Source organism: Serinus canaria, chromosome 11 (genome assembly GCF_022539315.1).
Source record: "Serinus canaria isolate serCan28SL12 chromosome 11, serCan2020, whole genome shotgun sequence".
In the NCBI taxonomy this organism is placed as follows: domain Eukaryota; kingdom Metazoa; phylum Chordata; class Aves; order Passeriformes; family Fringillidae; genus Serinus; species Serinus canaria.
Window position 1 is genome coordinate 19,393,964 of NC_066325.1, and position 14,327 is coordinate 19,408,290.

Genomic DNA, 14,327 nt, shown 5'->3' on the forward strand with positions numbered 1-14,327 from the left:
CAGCTCTACTGCAAGCACCTCCTCAGTTCAAAACCACAGCAACCAGCTAAAAATAACAGACCTGCCCAGCCCCAGGGGACCCCAGGAGCCTGGAGAAAGCCAGAACTGCACATGAACTTCACACAGCAGGATCATTTATTTTAAAAATAAGTAACAGTTACAAATACTTTCTCAAACAGAACTTAAGTACATTTTATCAGCAACCACCTGGAATATCATGGGAGGTTCAAGCCTCTCCCACCATCTCCACAAGGCACAGCTGTGCACTGTTATCCACAAAACATTTTCATCTAAAAAATTTGGCTGTTTTCACTCACAGAGATGGCAGCTCAATGTTGTCTCTTCCACAAGAGAGTCCAAACACCCCAAAGTAGTTTTTTATTAAAAAATAAGCCTCAAAATTTTATAATCCTATCAAACAGAAGCCCTAGAAAAAGCTGGTTTATAGTCTAAGCCTAAGGGTAGCTCAAATCAAGGTCAATCTCAGCAGCTCTGAGGACAATATCAATACAACATGAAGAGTTAAGGCCCCAAGCTTTAAAAAAAGTCTAGAGATCTTAAAGGGGGGGAAAAAAAATCAGTGGGATTTTTAGCCTGGCAATGCCCCTGAGCTGTGAAAAGCTGCTTTAGGAGTCAGTTGCATCTGCTGCATCTGGGTTGGAGGAATCCTAACCAAGGATCCTGAAAGATTAGAGGGAGAATTACATAATAAAACCCATTTCCATGCAGAACTTCTCCCAGGAATGCTGTCTGCCCGGGTTCCCAGCCTGCCCATTCTAACACAAAGCTTTTCCTTTAAAAACACGAGGCTGCATAAACACAAATCCAGCAGGAAGGGGAAGAGCCAGGACCCTTCTTTTCCCTGGTACCCAGCTCCTGTGGTGCTCTTTGGTCCTGAGCCTCCTGCAGGGCTCCCACCATCCCCAAATTGACTCCAGAGCAGGAGTGGTGATGGGAATGAAGAGGGAGGCCAGACCAAACCTGCACCACTGAAGGTGATTCTGTAACGCTGCTATGCAAGAAATAAAGTCAAGTGAGGAGTTGCCAGCACCCTTTGACAGCTGGAGCTTAGAATAAAAGCAGGAGGGAGGGAAGAGGGGTTTGCTGACAGCCAAACTAAAAAAGAAGGATTTTGTGATACCCAGGTCTTGTTGAAGTGCCACAGAGATACAGAAGCTTCCAGAGAAACAAGAGATGCTTTTTCCCTGTCCAGGATGTACAAATGTAGCAAGCTAAAAACCAGACCCAAACCACATCAGGCTCCCCAAGAGGAAGGTCACAGCCAAGGCTGATGAAGGAAATCTCCCCAGCAATCAGATCTGGAGCTGCAACCCAAAACTTTCTCCATGGATTTGGGACAGGAAACAGTCTTTAGGCTCTTAGAAGAGAAGGCTGAGCATCCAGCTGCTGTAGGAAGAGCTGAGGAAGTTCATGGCCAAGCAGTGGCATGGAAGGCATGCAGTCAAGGCAGGAGCCAAACCAAGCCCTCCAGGACAGCCCTTTTCCATGGGATGAGACTTGATGGTCTGGGAGAGCTCTTCCCTTCCCAGGACAGTGTTCTCTGGAATGAGCCTGTTCTCCGTGCAAACACAGCCCCCTGGGCAGAGCTGAGGTGGGATGAGCTCTCCTGGGTGCTGGGAGGATGGAGCAGATCCCATCTTCCCTCCTGCAGCCCAGCACAGGGCTCACCAGTAATCCTCACGGCCAGGCAGATGGCATTTTTAAAATTAATCTGTTTTTTGGCTTGGGCAGGCATATTTTTAAATCTCTCCAATCCCATCTCCTCGTTTCAGTCCCATTGGCATTGCCAGGCAGTCCAGCCTCTTCTAGTATGGAAAATACCAAGGCAGCAGCCTTGCCCGACCCCTGCACAGGAACAAAACCAACACTCTGAAGCACAGGAGCACCACTCCCTGCTCCTTCACCCTTCCAAGGGCTGGGACCCCCCCTCCTGCACAGCCACCCTGGGCCACACCCCAAAACCAGGGCAGCTCTGGGACTGGTCAGGCTGGCAGCGCAATGCCCACCCACCACTCCCCAAATTCCTGCAGGTGACAACTCCAACTTTACAGATATTCCTTCTCTCCAGAGCCCTCCTCCATGCTGCCAGCCATGCCAGGGTGGGAGGGGCACAGGGAAGCCCATCCTGCTGCACACCTGAGGAGCCCCCAGCCCCAGACTCACCTGTAGGTCCTCCCTCTCACGCGGGGCTGCTGCCCGTAGGGGCCCCCCCAGCGGCCCAGCCCTCCCCGGGCGTGGAAGCAGCCCCGGTATCCCCCGCGGTCCGTGCTGCTGATGCCGGGCATGTTGGTCCTCTTGGGCAGCACCTGCAGGGTGGGGAGGGGCTGCTGGAGCTGGGGTTTGGCCCAGCCCCAGGCAGGCAGGGCTGGGAACCGGGGGAGTAGCCCCCCAGGGCCCCCCCAGCTCTCACCTTGATGACACGGCCCCTGAACACGCTCTCGTCCAGCTCCACCGCAGCCTTCACAGAGCTCTGCTCCTCAAACTCGATGTAGGCATAGCTGTGGGCAATGGTGTGAGCAGAGCCCCAGGGACACCCTGCAGACCCCCAGCCCTCCCCCTGCACACTGCACTGACCCTTTGGGGTGGCCCGAGAACTTGTCACAGAGGATGGTGACGCGGTTGATCTGCCCACAGCTGTTGAAGTGAGACTCCAGCTCTTCTGCTGTGCCCCCGTAATCCACCTGCAATGACAGCCCCAGCCCCCAACTCTCTGGCACCTGATACCTTCAGGTTCAGCTTTTCTATTCCTCAGGTTCTCTGCTGCCTGGTGTGTAACTCTGAAACTTCCTATAAGGTGTTAGTAGGTTCTCTTCACAGGGTAGTTGGACAAAACAATCCCTTCCCAGCTGGAGAATCAAGGACAACCATTACCCAAAAGGCACAAACAACAGCAAAGGGAAGGAGGCAAGCCAGGGGGTTGAGACTTCATGACCTGGAGCTGTAATTGGACAGCTGAACTCAATGTGTAGATGAACCAAAACTTACAAAGTGTAAAAACTCGTGACCGGGATCTGTCTTGGATTCAACCTGGGTGCAGCCCTGGCCAGGCTCTTGTGCTGCCCAAGGTGTGTCCTTTTAAGGCCTTTCAGTAAATACCTGTTTTGTCCATTTAGCTCTGTCTGGTCTGTTCCAGACCAGCCTCTCAAGGCAGCAGATCCAGCAAGGAACACCCCAGCAAGGGAGGCAAAGGACCCAGCTGGCCCCACTCACACCCCCCCAGCACAGCTCAGCCCCTGCTGAGGGTCAGGGGACCCTCCCAGCTGAGTGCTCCCACCTGGAACACAAATACAACAGACAACCTGCCCTGTTTTGAAGGAACAAGCAACACCTCACAAGCCACAGCTTCCAGGGGGCTTTTTGGGGAGCTGACACCTGCAACAGGTGAGCTGCAAGTGGCAGACAATGAGCCACGTTCCCAGGCTGGGCAGAGGAGAAACACCTGGGATGGGAGTAGCCAGGCTTTGGGGGGCACAGGTGGGCCCCACACCAGGGGTTTGGGACACACACCCAGCTGGGCACTGAGCAGTGCCAGGGGCTCCCACTTACATTGCCCACGTAGATGGAACGCTGGTCAGCCTCCATCTTCTCCTTGGTTGTCAGTGGGAAGAGAGCTGTGGAGAGGAGGGATTTGTCATGGACAGAGGGACATCTGTCTGCTCCCAGCACAGCCACCCCGAGCTCCTCAGATGCCTCTCACATCCAGGTGTATCCAAACCCTCACACTGCTGCCTCCTCCTCCACCCCTTTGGCCCTTTTCACAGTGACTCTTCTACTGGGGCTGTTGGTAATAAACTCAATTACCTAATTAAATTAAATGTAATTAAATTAATTAACTACATCTGGGCCCACACAGGTAGGAGGTTAGAGCTGATAGAATGTGCCCTAGCACCAAACCAGGCCTGGAACCCCTCCTCACCCACCTTGTGTCCAGTCCCAGGTGCCCAGAGAGGCAGAGCCAAATACTCTGGCTCCAACTGTCACCCTGTGCCCCAGAGGTATCCCTGGGGAGGAACAAAAGCGCCCTGTGACAACCCATACCTGCTTCTGAGCTCACGAACAGGTGGTTCTCAGCTTCCAGCTGCAGCTCCTTCAGCCTCTCATCCTCCTTCTCTATTTCCCGCAGTTTGGCTTTGATGGCCTCCAGCTCCTGAATCCCAAACCAAGAATTGCACAAACAGCACTCGGAGCAGGGACACCCCGGGTGTAAAAAGATCCCATTTCCTTTGGGCACCAGGGAAAGCCGGTTCCCCATCCAGGCAGGCACTCACCGGGTCCTGAACATCCTGCTCCTCCGCGCTGTTCCCCTCCTGGGGACTCGGGTCTGAGCCCTCATCAGCTGCCTTGCACACGGCTGCCACCTCTGCCACGTCCCAGGGCGCCGCCTCCGCTTGCAGGGACGGTGGGTCCTGCCACCAGATCTCTGAAGTGTCCAGGAAGAGAGGACTGGGCGGGACAAGGGGCAAAAGGGCATTGAACCAACAGCCATTTAACGTACCAGCTAAAGCACAGCCTCCGCCAGGCAGAGGCGGGCAGGGCGTTTCCAGCAGAAGGATGGAGAGGTGACATTAATGCAGCTGGCTCTCCGTGCAGCAAAGCCCCAGGACTGCAAATGCAGCCAAAAGGGCTCCGGCTCACAAAGAGCCGATTCCCAGCTCACGGGGGCTGCAGAGGGAACAGGAAAGCAACTGCCCAAAGTGGAAAATCCCCCAGCGGCACACTGCCGGCGGAGAGGGAAGGGAGCGAGCAGGGAAGACACGGCCACCGGCCGAGCTGTAGCCGGGAACTGCGGCTCCCGCAGCTAAGGAAGAGCCGTACCCTCCCAACCCCCGAGGGGCGCACGGAGGGACACGCCCTCCCACCCAGGGGAGCGAGCTCGCCCACCGGGGAGCGGTGGCCGGGGGGTGGCCAGCCGTGCCGGAGCGGTGGCCGGGCGGTGGCCGGCCGTGCCGGAGCGGTGGCCGGCCGTGCCCATGCCGAGGCCCCGCGGCCCCGAGCCCCGCACGCACCTGGCCCGGCCCCCGAACATTGCTGCGCGCGGCCCGCGCGAGCGGCGACCACGTGCGGCTCTCCCGCCACCACGAGCGGGACTCGTGCCCGCGCGCCACTTTTCACACATCAGCGGCCAATCAGGGCGGGGCGCGCGCCCAGGCCCCGCCCGCGCTGGCGGGAGGCGGGGGGGGGGAGGGGGGGCGGGGAGCGGCCGAGGCGGCTCCGGGTCCGCCGGTTCGAGACCCGGTAGCGCCGTTCAGCTGGGGCCCCCCGATCTGGGTGGGCAGGGCCCCTCCGCCTCTCCCAGCGCAGCGAGCCCGCTGGTGCGGCCGGCTGGCAGCGCAGGGGCAGCAGGGGGCACCCCAAGAGTGGAGCTGCCGCAGCAGGTGGGACACATCCCTCTGAGTGCCCCGAGGACACACCTGAGTTACCCCGCCATGAGCGCCCCTCCTTTGCAATGAGCGGCCCCAGGGCTGTAGTGAACCCCCCGAGGCAGGAGTGGGGCACAGAGTGTAAAGCGCTGCCAGGAGTGGGGGACGAGGGCACCCAGCACAAGCCCGAGCTATGGAGCCTCCGGTTGATATTAAATTGTCTTTATTACACAGATACAGAGTTAAGAACAGACATAACCTGAATCATAAAGTTTACATCTTTCACAGGTCAAACATACAGTACACTTAGAGAAAGCGGGGAACAGCAAGGGGGGACAGCATGCCGAAGGAAAGTCCTACACGTCATCTCTCTGGGCTGGCCCCACGCCTGGCCCGGGCGGGGGGCTCTGGTTTCCAGCCCCTCAGGTCCCCGGTGTCCCCATCCTGGGGCTGGCAGGGCAGCACGGGCAGGGCTCAGCCCCGCAGGGCTCGGCGAAGCGGTGCTGCCGCGGCCGGCGGGGACGGGGGACACCGGCACCACCTCCCTGCCGGGGCCGTGGCGTTCGGGGACATCGCAGGAGCCCCCGGGGCTGCCACCGCACGGGGGACACCCCATCACAGTGCCTGGGACCAGGGAACACAGTGGCATCTCGTCCCCAGCCTCAGAGCCACTGGGATGCAGAGGGAGACCCCAGCAGCCCCCGGAGGAGGAGGAAGAGGAGGAGGAGGAAGAGGAGATGCTTCAGGGGGAGTTGGGGGGCTCTGGCAGTGATGGAGCAAAAGCCAGACAGGTGTGGGACCCCTGCTCCAGCCTCGCCGGGACGTGGCACTTTGGTTTCAGCTGGGATTTTGGGTTGGGAACGAGAGGAAGGGGCTGGAGAGGGGACCCTGGTGCCGCGGGAGGCATCAGAGAGCCACGTCCCTCCTGCCACCTCCCAGCTCGGTGCCACACCAGCACCCAGCGCCCTGGGCTCTGCCTCCTGGCGGGCACGGGCACGGGCACCTGCGACACGCTGTCCCCGTGTCCCCAGCACCGTCCCCCTGCCCCAGCCGTGACGGGAGCAGGACACCCGGGAGCTGTGAGCAGCCACGGGGACCTGCTGTGGCACCCCGTGTCCCCAGGCTCCCCCCCAGCCCCCGCCCCGGCCAGGCTGTGCCAGCACCACGCTGCCATCCCCGAGGTGCCACCAAAGGGGCACAGCACGTGGCACACGTCCCTTGGCCCCCACCACCACCATTTCGGAGCAAACCCCCAGGGAAGCACCCACAGCATCGCTGCAGCCCCGCGGCCGCTCCGTCCTCCCCGCAGCACAATTTTCTTTTTTTTTTTTTTGGGAAATCTGACATTTAAAGCTGTCGTTCTGGTTTGGCCGCCCGTCACCGCCGTCCCCCCCCCTCCCCTCCCTCGGCTTTTGGTTTCAATGCAAGGTTCTGTAGGGTAGTTTTATTCTTAATTAAAATTAAAAAAAAAAAAAAAAAAAAAAAAAAAAAGAAAGAAAGAAAAAAGAAAAAAAGCAAACCAGCAGGGAGTGGAGCGGAAAGGAGAGCAGTCCCTGGGGAAGGGCTCTCGCCCCCGGTTTCCCGGCGAGGTGGAGGTAGAGAGGCAGAGCCCCGGCAGGAGCGGGGCCGGGGGCGCGCGGGGACAGGTGGGGACAGGCGGGGACACGGCGGGGACGGGCCGCACACCCGGGCGAGCAGGGGCATCTGCAATACTCTTATATATTACCTCTTCTCAGGAAACGTAAGAAAAATAGACAATATTACATATGTCACACCATAAATAAAGTGAACAGTCACGGGAGGGGCACCCGGCAAAGCTCCCAGGGTTGGGGGGGGCACAGAAACCACCCAGGGGGTGCACCGGGGTCTTGGGGGGCACAGAAACGTCCCCGGGCTTGTGCCAAGACCTTGGGGTGCACAGGAAACCTCTGGGGAGATGCACCAAGACCTTGGGGTGCACAGAACCTTCCCAGGAGGACGCACCAAGATCTTGGGGTGCAGGGAAACCTCCTGGGAGGATGCACCGAGACCTCAGAAGAGGAACCCTGGGAGGATTCAGAGAGATCTCAGGGTGCACAGAAACCCCCCAGGGTCTCAGGGTGCACAGAACTCATCCAAGGTGACACACCAAGATTTTAGGGTGAGCAGAGCCCTCCCAGGGGATGCACCAAGGCCTTGGGGTGCACAGAACACCCAGCAGGGCTGGATGCCAGTGGCACAGGGCCAGTGACATCACCCTTGGCACATCCCAAGCTCTGCTGTGGCCCAGCCCAGCCCTGTGACCGGCAGCACAACCCCCCAGCCCGGAGCCCTTCCCTCCTCTTCCTCCCCTACGGAAAACACACAGGATGGGTTTTGCAAATGCAGAAAAACTACAGCTCCTCTCGATGCCAGGCCTCGCTCGGGCCAGCGCCACGGCTCCACGCTTCCTCCTCATCCTTTATTTGGCAAACGTCTCTTATTATTATCACTAGCATTATTATTATTATGGTTCATTTTTGGACCTCTGCAGACACTATTTACATTCACATTAGCGCACAGCACTGCTGCCTCCGCTCGGAGCTCGCACTTCCCCTATTGCACTTCCTCCTCCGTGCCGCTCCAGCGAGGCAAGAATCCCAAAGAATCCACATTGTCCTTGGCCAGGAAGGCGGCAGCGTTCCTTTGCCTTTCCTTTTCCTTTCCTTTTCCTTTCCTTTTCCTCTTAAAAATCCTTGTGAAACAAATCCAGCGCGGGGCGTGGGAGCAGCCTGGCAGTGAAGGGATGGGGGTCCCCCGACGCCTTCGGGGAGGGAGAAACCCAAATTCTGTCTTTTAACTTCCTTTTTTTAATTTTTTTTATTTTGTTTTTTTTTTTTAATCTCCTTTTTGTTCTCCTTTTCCAGGGTGGTGGCGGGCAGAGGTAGAGATGTGCCGGCTCCGGCTGCGGTTCTCAGCCCCATCTCCCCCTCCCACGCCTTGGGGGTTGGGGTTTTAGTAAAAAAACACTTTTTTTTTTTTTTTTTTTTGCTTTATTTTAATAGAAATTCTTTAAAGCCCCAGGGGCATGTCCATCCATCCTTGTGGGGAGGGGAAGGAAGCGACAACAGAACGAAACGAACTTTGGCAGTGGAGAGACGTTTGGATCTTCCTTGGTTTTGGATTTCCTTTGGAGCAGAGGTGAGTCTGGTCTGTTCTTGGCTAGCTAGCAAGGTAGTTACAGGTGAGCGTCCGTCACGCGTCGTCTGGTTTTTGGATTTTTCCTTTTTTTTTTTTTCTTTTTTTTCTTTTTTTTTCTTTTTTACAATTTCTTACTTAAAGCCAAAGAGTCCGACGTTTTCTTTTTTATTTTCTTTATTTTTTTACAAAAAAAAAAAAAAAAAGGTAAAAAGAAAAAAAAAGGAAGAGAGAGATGAAGAAAAGAAGGTTCTTTCCTCCTCCAAGTGAGCCCCTCGGCAGCGTTGATGGGGGATGGGATCAGGCTGGTCTCTCCCCACAGCACTGCTTGGTGATGCTGGAGCCAAATCCCTCATCCAAAGAGCAAAAAAGAAAAACAAAAACAGCCAAAAAACCCAAAAAATCCCAAACCACAATCCCCCAACCGACAGAAAACCAACCGAAAAAAGCCAAAACAAAGACTGAAGAAAGAACAGAGACCGGTATTTGCCTTAACTCCACTTAAAGCCCAGTTTGAGGATCCGTGAGGATTAGTTGTGAGAGCTAGAGAGGTCGTTTCGGAGGTCACACGAGTCAGGTAGCTGAGGAAATTGCACGGGGTGCAGTCAGTCCGTGGCTCTGGCAGCCCGAGGGCGGCTCAGCGGGACGCGCTGTCCAGCGGCGCCGGCGTGGCCGGAGTGCCGGCGCGGGACGCGGCCACCGAGCCCGTCTCGCTGGGGCTGCTGGCCATGGCGGGCACCCCGTCGGGCTGGCCCGGCCCGGGGGCGGCGGGGCCCGGCAGCCCCTGCAGAGTCTGCCCGCAGACGTGGTGGTGCTTCTCCCAATCCTTGTGCTGGCAGAAGGAGCCGCAGTAGCGCGCGGTGTTGCAGCCGCTGCACGTCTCGCTCGCCTTCCGCCCGCAGTTCCAGCAGCTCTGTGGGAATGGGAACGTGGCCTCAGCTCTGGAGCGTGCACCCCAGGCTGGGCTGTGCACCCTCACCTGGGACCGGGCACTCCATCATCCCAGAGTGTGCACATCCATCCCAGAGTGTGCACATCCCTCCCAGTGTGTGCACATCCCTCCCAGTGTGTGCACATCCATCCAAGTCTGTGCACATCCATCCCAGACCGTGGACATCCATCCCAGAGTGTGCACATCTCTCCCAGTGTGTGCACATCCCTCCCAGTGTGTGCACATCCATCCAAGTCTGTGCACATCCTTCCCAGGCCGTGCACATCCATCCCAGTCTGTGCACATCCATCCCAGACCGTGGACATCCATCCCAGAGTGTGCACATCCATCCCACAGTGTGTACATCCATCCCAGTCTGTGCACATCCATCCCAGACTGTGGACATCCATCCCAGAGTGTGCACATCCCTCCCAGTCTGTGCACATCCATCCCAGAATGTGCACATCCCATCTAGTCTGTGCACATCCATCCCAGAATGTGCACATCCATCCCAGAATGTGTATTTCCATATCAGACCACGCACACCAATTCTGGACCGTGCTCCCCCATTCTGAACCAGGTCCCCCTAATCCCAGACCATACAACCCTACCCTGGACCATTCACAACATCCCAGACCATGCACATCATCCTAGACTGCATCCACACCCAGGACCATGCACCCCATCATTGCCCACCCCCTGCATCCCCATCTCGGTGCAGGAACTCCCCTCTCCTCCCATCCCACAGTGCTGCCACACGCTCCCATCCCCACCCTCGCACGCAGATGCTGCGACCTTGATGGCAAGAGGAGCAGGTCCCACACACCAGCACTGCCACCAAGCTGTCCCCAGGGTCCCCACCTCGCTCGAGTCCTCCTGCTGATTGATGACGGTGAGGGCATCCTCGGACGCCTGGCGCTTGGCCTCGGCCAGGGCCCGCTCCATCTTGGCGCGCTCCGTGGTGATCAGCTCGTGGGCTTTGCGCTCGGCATCCGACACGGCCTTCTGCAGCTCGGACATGGCCTGGCGCTTCACCTCGTTCACGGCTTCTTCTGGAAGGCAGCAGCCGAGCGTGGCCGCGGCGTGCCGCTGCCCCAGCATCCCCCCTTCCCACAAAACCACCCCAAATTCCTCTTCCGCTGCAGGCATCCCCATGAGGGGAGCCAGGGCAGAGCCCTGCTGGCTCGGCACTCTGCCGGGGGCTGTGCCCACTCTGCACTCACCAGCCTTCCTCCAGATCTCCTCGGGCATGTACCCAGAGAGCGGCCGCGGCGCAAAGTCCCGGTGAGCGTCTGCCAAGGAGAGAGGGGATGCCCTTAGGAGATGCCATCCCCTGGGAACGCCCCCGCTGGCAGCGCCAGACCCCCGGGAGAGTGGCGCGGGCACCCGGAGCGGGCTCAGCCCCCGCACGCAGCCCGCGGCCCCGGGGGTCAGTACCTAACTGGGGAGCCTCAGCAGCAGAGGAGGAATTGTGGGGGCGTGCCGAGGGGGGGCTGCCTTTCTTCATGTCCTCGGCGTCGCTGTAGCGCCGGATCCAGTGGTTGAGCTCCTCTCGATCGGCCTCCTGGCACCGCCGCAGCACCGTCAGCGACCGCCGCGTCTTCTCCACCATGTCCATGATGCAGTTCAGCAGCTGCGGGGGCAACAGCAGGCATGGGGAGGGGGCTCTGCTGCAGGCAGCTGGGGGGCTCAGTGCCCAGCACTGGGCAGGGGGATTTGGGCTCTGCCAGGCTGTGCCAGGTCCAGTGTGCTGTGCTGGCTGGGGAAGCAGAGGATGCTCGGGAGAAAAGCCCCGTGAGGGACTGAGGGCAGAGTGGAAGGACACACACACACACACACACACACACACACACACACACACACACACACACACACTCAGAGGGGATGGGGCAGGGACACGACCTACGTTGTTGAGGTGCTTCCACTCCTCCGCCCACTCCCGGTCCGTGAGCCGGTGGTCGATCACCTCCTCCTGCCGCGTCCCGTGCACGGCTGCAGGGCAAGAGCAGAGCAGGGTCAGCCCCTGCAGGACCCCTCTCCCTTCAGGGGGTCCCAGCCCCGTTCCCCCCGTGCACAGGGACAGCAGGGCTCACCGGCGGGCCGCTGGCGCTCCCGGGGGTCGGGGTGCCGGTAGGTGTCCCGGTAGTGGTGTGCCATGGCCATGTCCTCCAGGCGGTAGTGCTGGGGCAGGGGGGGGCCGGCGGGGGGGTGCCCCAGCCCGTTTGGGGGGTGGCTCAGCCCATTGCTGGGGCTGTAGCGCTGCGCTGGGCTCATGGTGCACGGCCGCTTGCTGAGGTGCTCGGGGTGCAGGGGGTCTCGGTCCAAACCGTTCTCTTTGGTCCTGGCCGGAGGAGAGGAGGTTGGTCCCCACTGGGCCCCCGAGAACAACCTCCCCTTTTCAGAGCTGTGCCCCTGAAAAATCCCACACACCCCTCCCCAGGCTGGCACCTGTCTGGCGTCCTCCTCTTGCCGCTCTCGCCCACCTCCAGGAGCAGCTCGGAGGAGTCGATGGGAGAGGAGGCGTTGGCGTCCAGCAGCAGCTGCTCGTGCTGGGCCAGGTACTGGGCCGGGGTCTGCTTGGCCATGCGGGCGCAGTGCAGCAGCTCCCGCTGCAGCAGCGGCAGGTTGGCCTGTGGGGTGGGGGGTGACAGTCCAGTCCACAGCCCTGCAGCCCCCCTCAGAGCAGCCTGGCTGTGCCCCCAGCTCACCACAGGCAGGGTGTGCCAGGGGGTGCCTTCCCTTTGGGGTCCTGCTCCCCTTCCCAAGGGAACAGCCTTGGGATGCCAGCAGTGTGCCCAAGGGCCAGGTGGGCTTTTGGGGGATGTGTGTGGCACCCCACAGGGTTCAGACACAGCTTCAGCAGAGCCCTCCTGCATCCAACAGGGGCTGCAGAGCATCATCCCCGGGCCAGATTGGCCACCTTGTCCCCAGGACTGCTCCGTGGGGAACTGCACCTGTGGGACCCCAGACCCGGTGGCACCCACAGTTGTAAGGATGAGTTGTGAACTCCCCTCCCACCCACCCACCGTGTCCCCCCACGGCGCTGCAGCCCCAGGAGCAGCAGGAATTAAGCAGCAGAGCCCCCTTTTGCCCGGTGCTCTGGCTGCCAGCCCTGGATTTTGCCTTAGGCAGCTGAGCTGCAGCCAAATCCCATCTGTGGGACACGTTAGCGCCCCAGCCCAAGCTGCAGTTGCGGTGAGCAGGGCCAGACCCTCCCTCCCCTTCCCTTCCCTGGCCGGGGGGGAGCAATCCCACAAAAACAGCAAGTCCCCAGTCTGGGAAGCACGCCGAGCCCGGCTGGTTGCAGTTAGGATAATGAGAAACATCTGGGCCGGGTGGTGGGAACAGCTGGGAGCGGGGTGCCAGGGCGGCCGGCGCGGCCGCTGCGCTCTTGGCACGGGGACAGCGGGGATGGATCCCAGCCTGCCTGGAGCCACAGGGCCACCAGTGCCTGCCAGGGCCTGCCAGTTCACCTTTCCCTGCTCCCACGGAGCCCAAAAACCCTGCAAACTGTCAGGAGGGGAGGGGGCTCTGCTGTCTCCCTCCAGCTCAGCATGGAGGAAACCACGCCAGCAGATTCCTGTGATGAGCACGGACCTCCACTCATGGACCCCTGCTCTGGGGGGCTGCCATGCAGAGGTGGAAAAGGAGCTATTTTTGCACTTTTTAATTATTCCTTTGCTAACAATGGATAGGGCACACCAGGCTCAAACATCTGCTGGCAGTGCCAAGTGCTGACAGGGGTGCCAGCACCGGGCAAATCCCTCTGGAGAGGGGTGACACTGTACAGTCAGCACAAAATTAAAAGGCAGATTAAAAAAAAGGGGGAATTTTTAATGAATTGCAAGTGGCAACCAGCTGGGCTGACCCCTTGCTTTCTGCAACCAGCCCTGGCCCTGCATGACTCCACACGTGTGGGGGCACATGTGCTCCTGGGGGGACACAGGCAGACCCACGGGCAGCTGCCAGCCCCAAAGGCACCCCCAAATCCCCTGTGCTGAAATGCTGCCATGAATCCCACCCTGCCCAGGCTGGAGACCCACCTTGAGGAAGGGGATGACGAAGGGTCGCAGCGGGAAGTTGGTGGCCTCTTGGAGCTTGGCGTGAAACTCCTCGATGGTGAGGGTGGAGTTCTGTGGGGACAGCCTGGGCTCAGCACCCCTGGCACAGCACCCCATCCCCCTGGGGCACACCTGGCTGCTCCTCCCCCATTGCTGCTCCTCCGCCAGGCTCACAGGGAAACCACACTCAAGGGAAAACCATGCTCAAGGCTTCACTGGCGATGCCAGCAGCCAGGACCAACCCTGCACTGGCTGTGCAGATCCCAGGAGACACTGGGAAAACAACCCCCTTTCTTTCCTCCAGGATTTAGATCAATCTAGGTCACTCTTTCCCTTTTAGCAGCATCTTAATTCCCCAAAAAAAACCCAGGATCCTCAGATGCAGGGTCCCCGTGGCTGAGCCCACGGACGTACCACGAGCCCCAGGACGAGGGTGCGCACCCGCTCCCCGATCTCGGGGGAGATGTCATTCCCAAACTGCTGCAGGGTGGTGAGGAAGCGCTTGAGCTTGGAGAGCTGGCGGGCACCACAGGCTGGAGGGAGCTGGTGGGTGGACAGGGAGGCGCTGGAGGAGGTGGCTGGCCCGTTGCTGAACCCGTTGGGGGTGGATGGAGCCCCATTGATGGCGGTTGGCGAGTGGCTGCTCCCGTTCATCACTGGGGAGACAGGGAATGGGAGGTCAGAGCGGGTGGCTGTGCCATGGCACCATGGGGACAAGGCTGGCATGGTAGGACCAGAGTGTCCTGTTGGGTAATGTGGGGCTGGCACCCCCTGGAAGGCTTCAGGATGCTGGTCCTG

The 14,327-nt window shown here is 59.4% G+C and overlaps 2 protein-coding genes across 8 annotated transcripts in view; both read right to left on the reverse strand.

Annotated features, from left to right (window-relative positions):
- Nucleotides 1-127: 127 nt before the first annotated feature.
- PABPN1L (PABPN1 like, cytoplasmic) lies at nt 128-5,047 on the reverse strand. The gene is made up of 8 exons (XM_050979089.1): nt 4,837-5,047; nt 4,290-4,519; nt 4,060-4,168; nt 3,568-3,632; nt 2,596-2,702; nt 2,432-2,519; nt 2,185-2,327; nt 128-1,866 (listed from the first exon to the last, which is right to left on the reverse strand). The coding sequence occupies exons 1-8, from the start codon at nt 5,045-5,047 to the stop codon at nt 1,827-1,829; spliced, it is 993 nt and encodes a 330-aa protein (XP_050835046.1). The 3' UTR covers nt 128-1,826.
- A 540-nt stretch (nt 5,048-5,587) lies between these two features.
- CBFA2T3 (CBFA2/RUNX1 partner transcriptional co-repressor 3) overlaps nt 5,588-14,327 on the reverse strand; it is a 28,211-nt gene continuing 19,471 nt past the window's right edge. For 6 of the 7 annotated variants that reach the window (XM_050978955.1, XM_050978950.1, XM_050978952.1 and 3 more), the window contains 9 exons: nt 13,944-14,185; nt 13,512-13,601; nt 11,917-12,098; nt 11,562-11,809; nt 11,375-11,460; nt 10,906-11,101; nt 10,692-10,760; nt 10,330-10,520; nt 5,588-9,450 (listed from right to left, as the gene is read on the reverse strand). In XM_050978955.1, the coding sequence (XP_050834912.1) occupies nt 9,175-9,450; nt 10,330-10,520; nt 10,692-10,760; nt 10,906-11,101; nt 11,375-11,460; nt 11,562-11,809; nt 11,917-12,098; nt 13,512-13,601; nt 13,944-14,185 (1,580 nt within the window). In that variant the 3' untranslated portion in view covers nt 5,588-9,174. The remainder of the gene's footprint in view (nt 9,451-10,329; nt 10,521-10,691; nt 10,761-10,905; nt 11,102-11,374; nt 11,461-11,561; nt 11,810-11,916; nt 12,099-13,511; nt 13,602-13,943; nt 14,186-14,327) is intronic. The other variant, XM_050978954.1, reaches the window with a different exon arrangement.

What these genes read in the sequence shown, in the direction of transcription:
- PABPN1L (XM_050979089.1), bottom strand. Translation starts at nt 5,047, where the DNA reads ATGTTCGGGGGCCGGGCCAGGTGCGTGCGGGGCTCGGGGCCGCGGGGC. An exon ending in TTCTCGGGCCACCCCAAAGG is followed by an intron (nt 2,520 to 2,595) that starts GTCAGTGCAGTG and finishes CATTGCCCACAG; the next exon opens with CTATGCCTACATCGAGTTTG. An exon ending in TCAGGGGCCGTGTCATCAAG is followed by an intron (nt 2,328 to 2,431) that starts GTGAGAGCTGGG and finishes CCCACCCTGCAG; the next exon opens with GTGCTGCCCAAGAGGACCAA.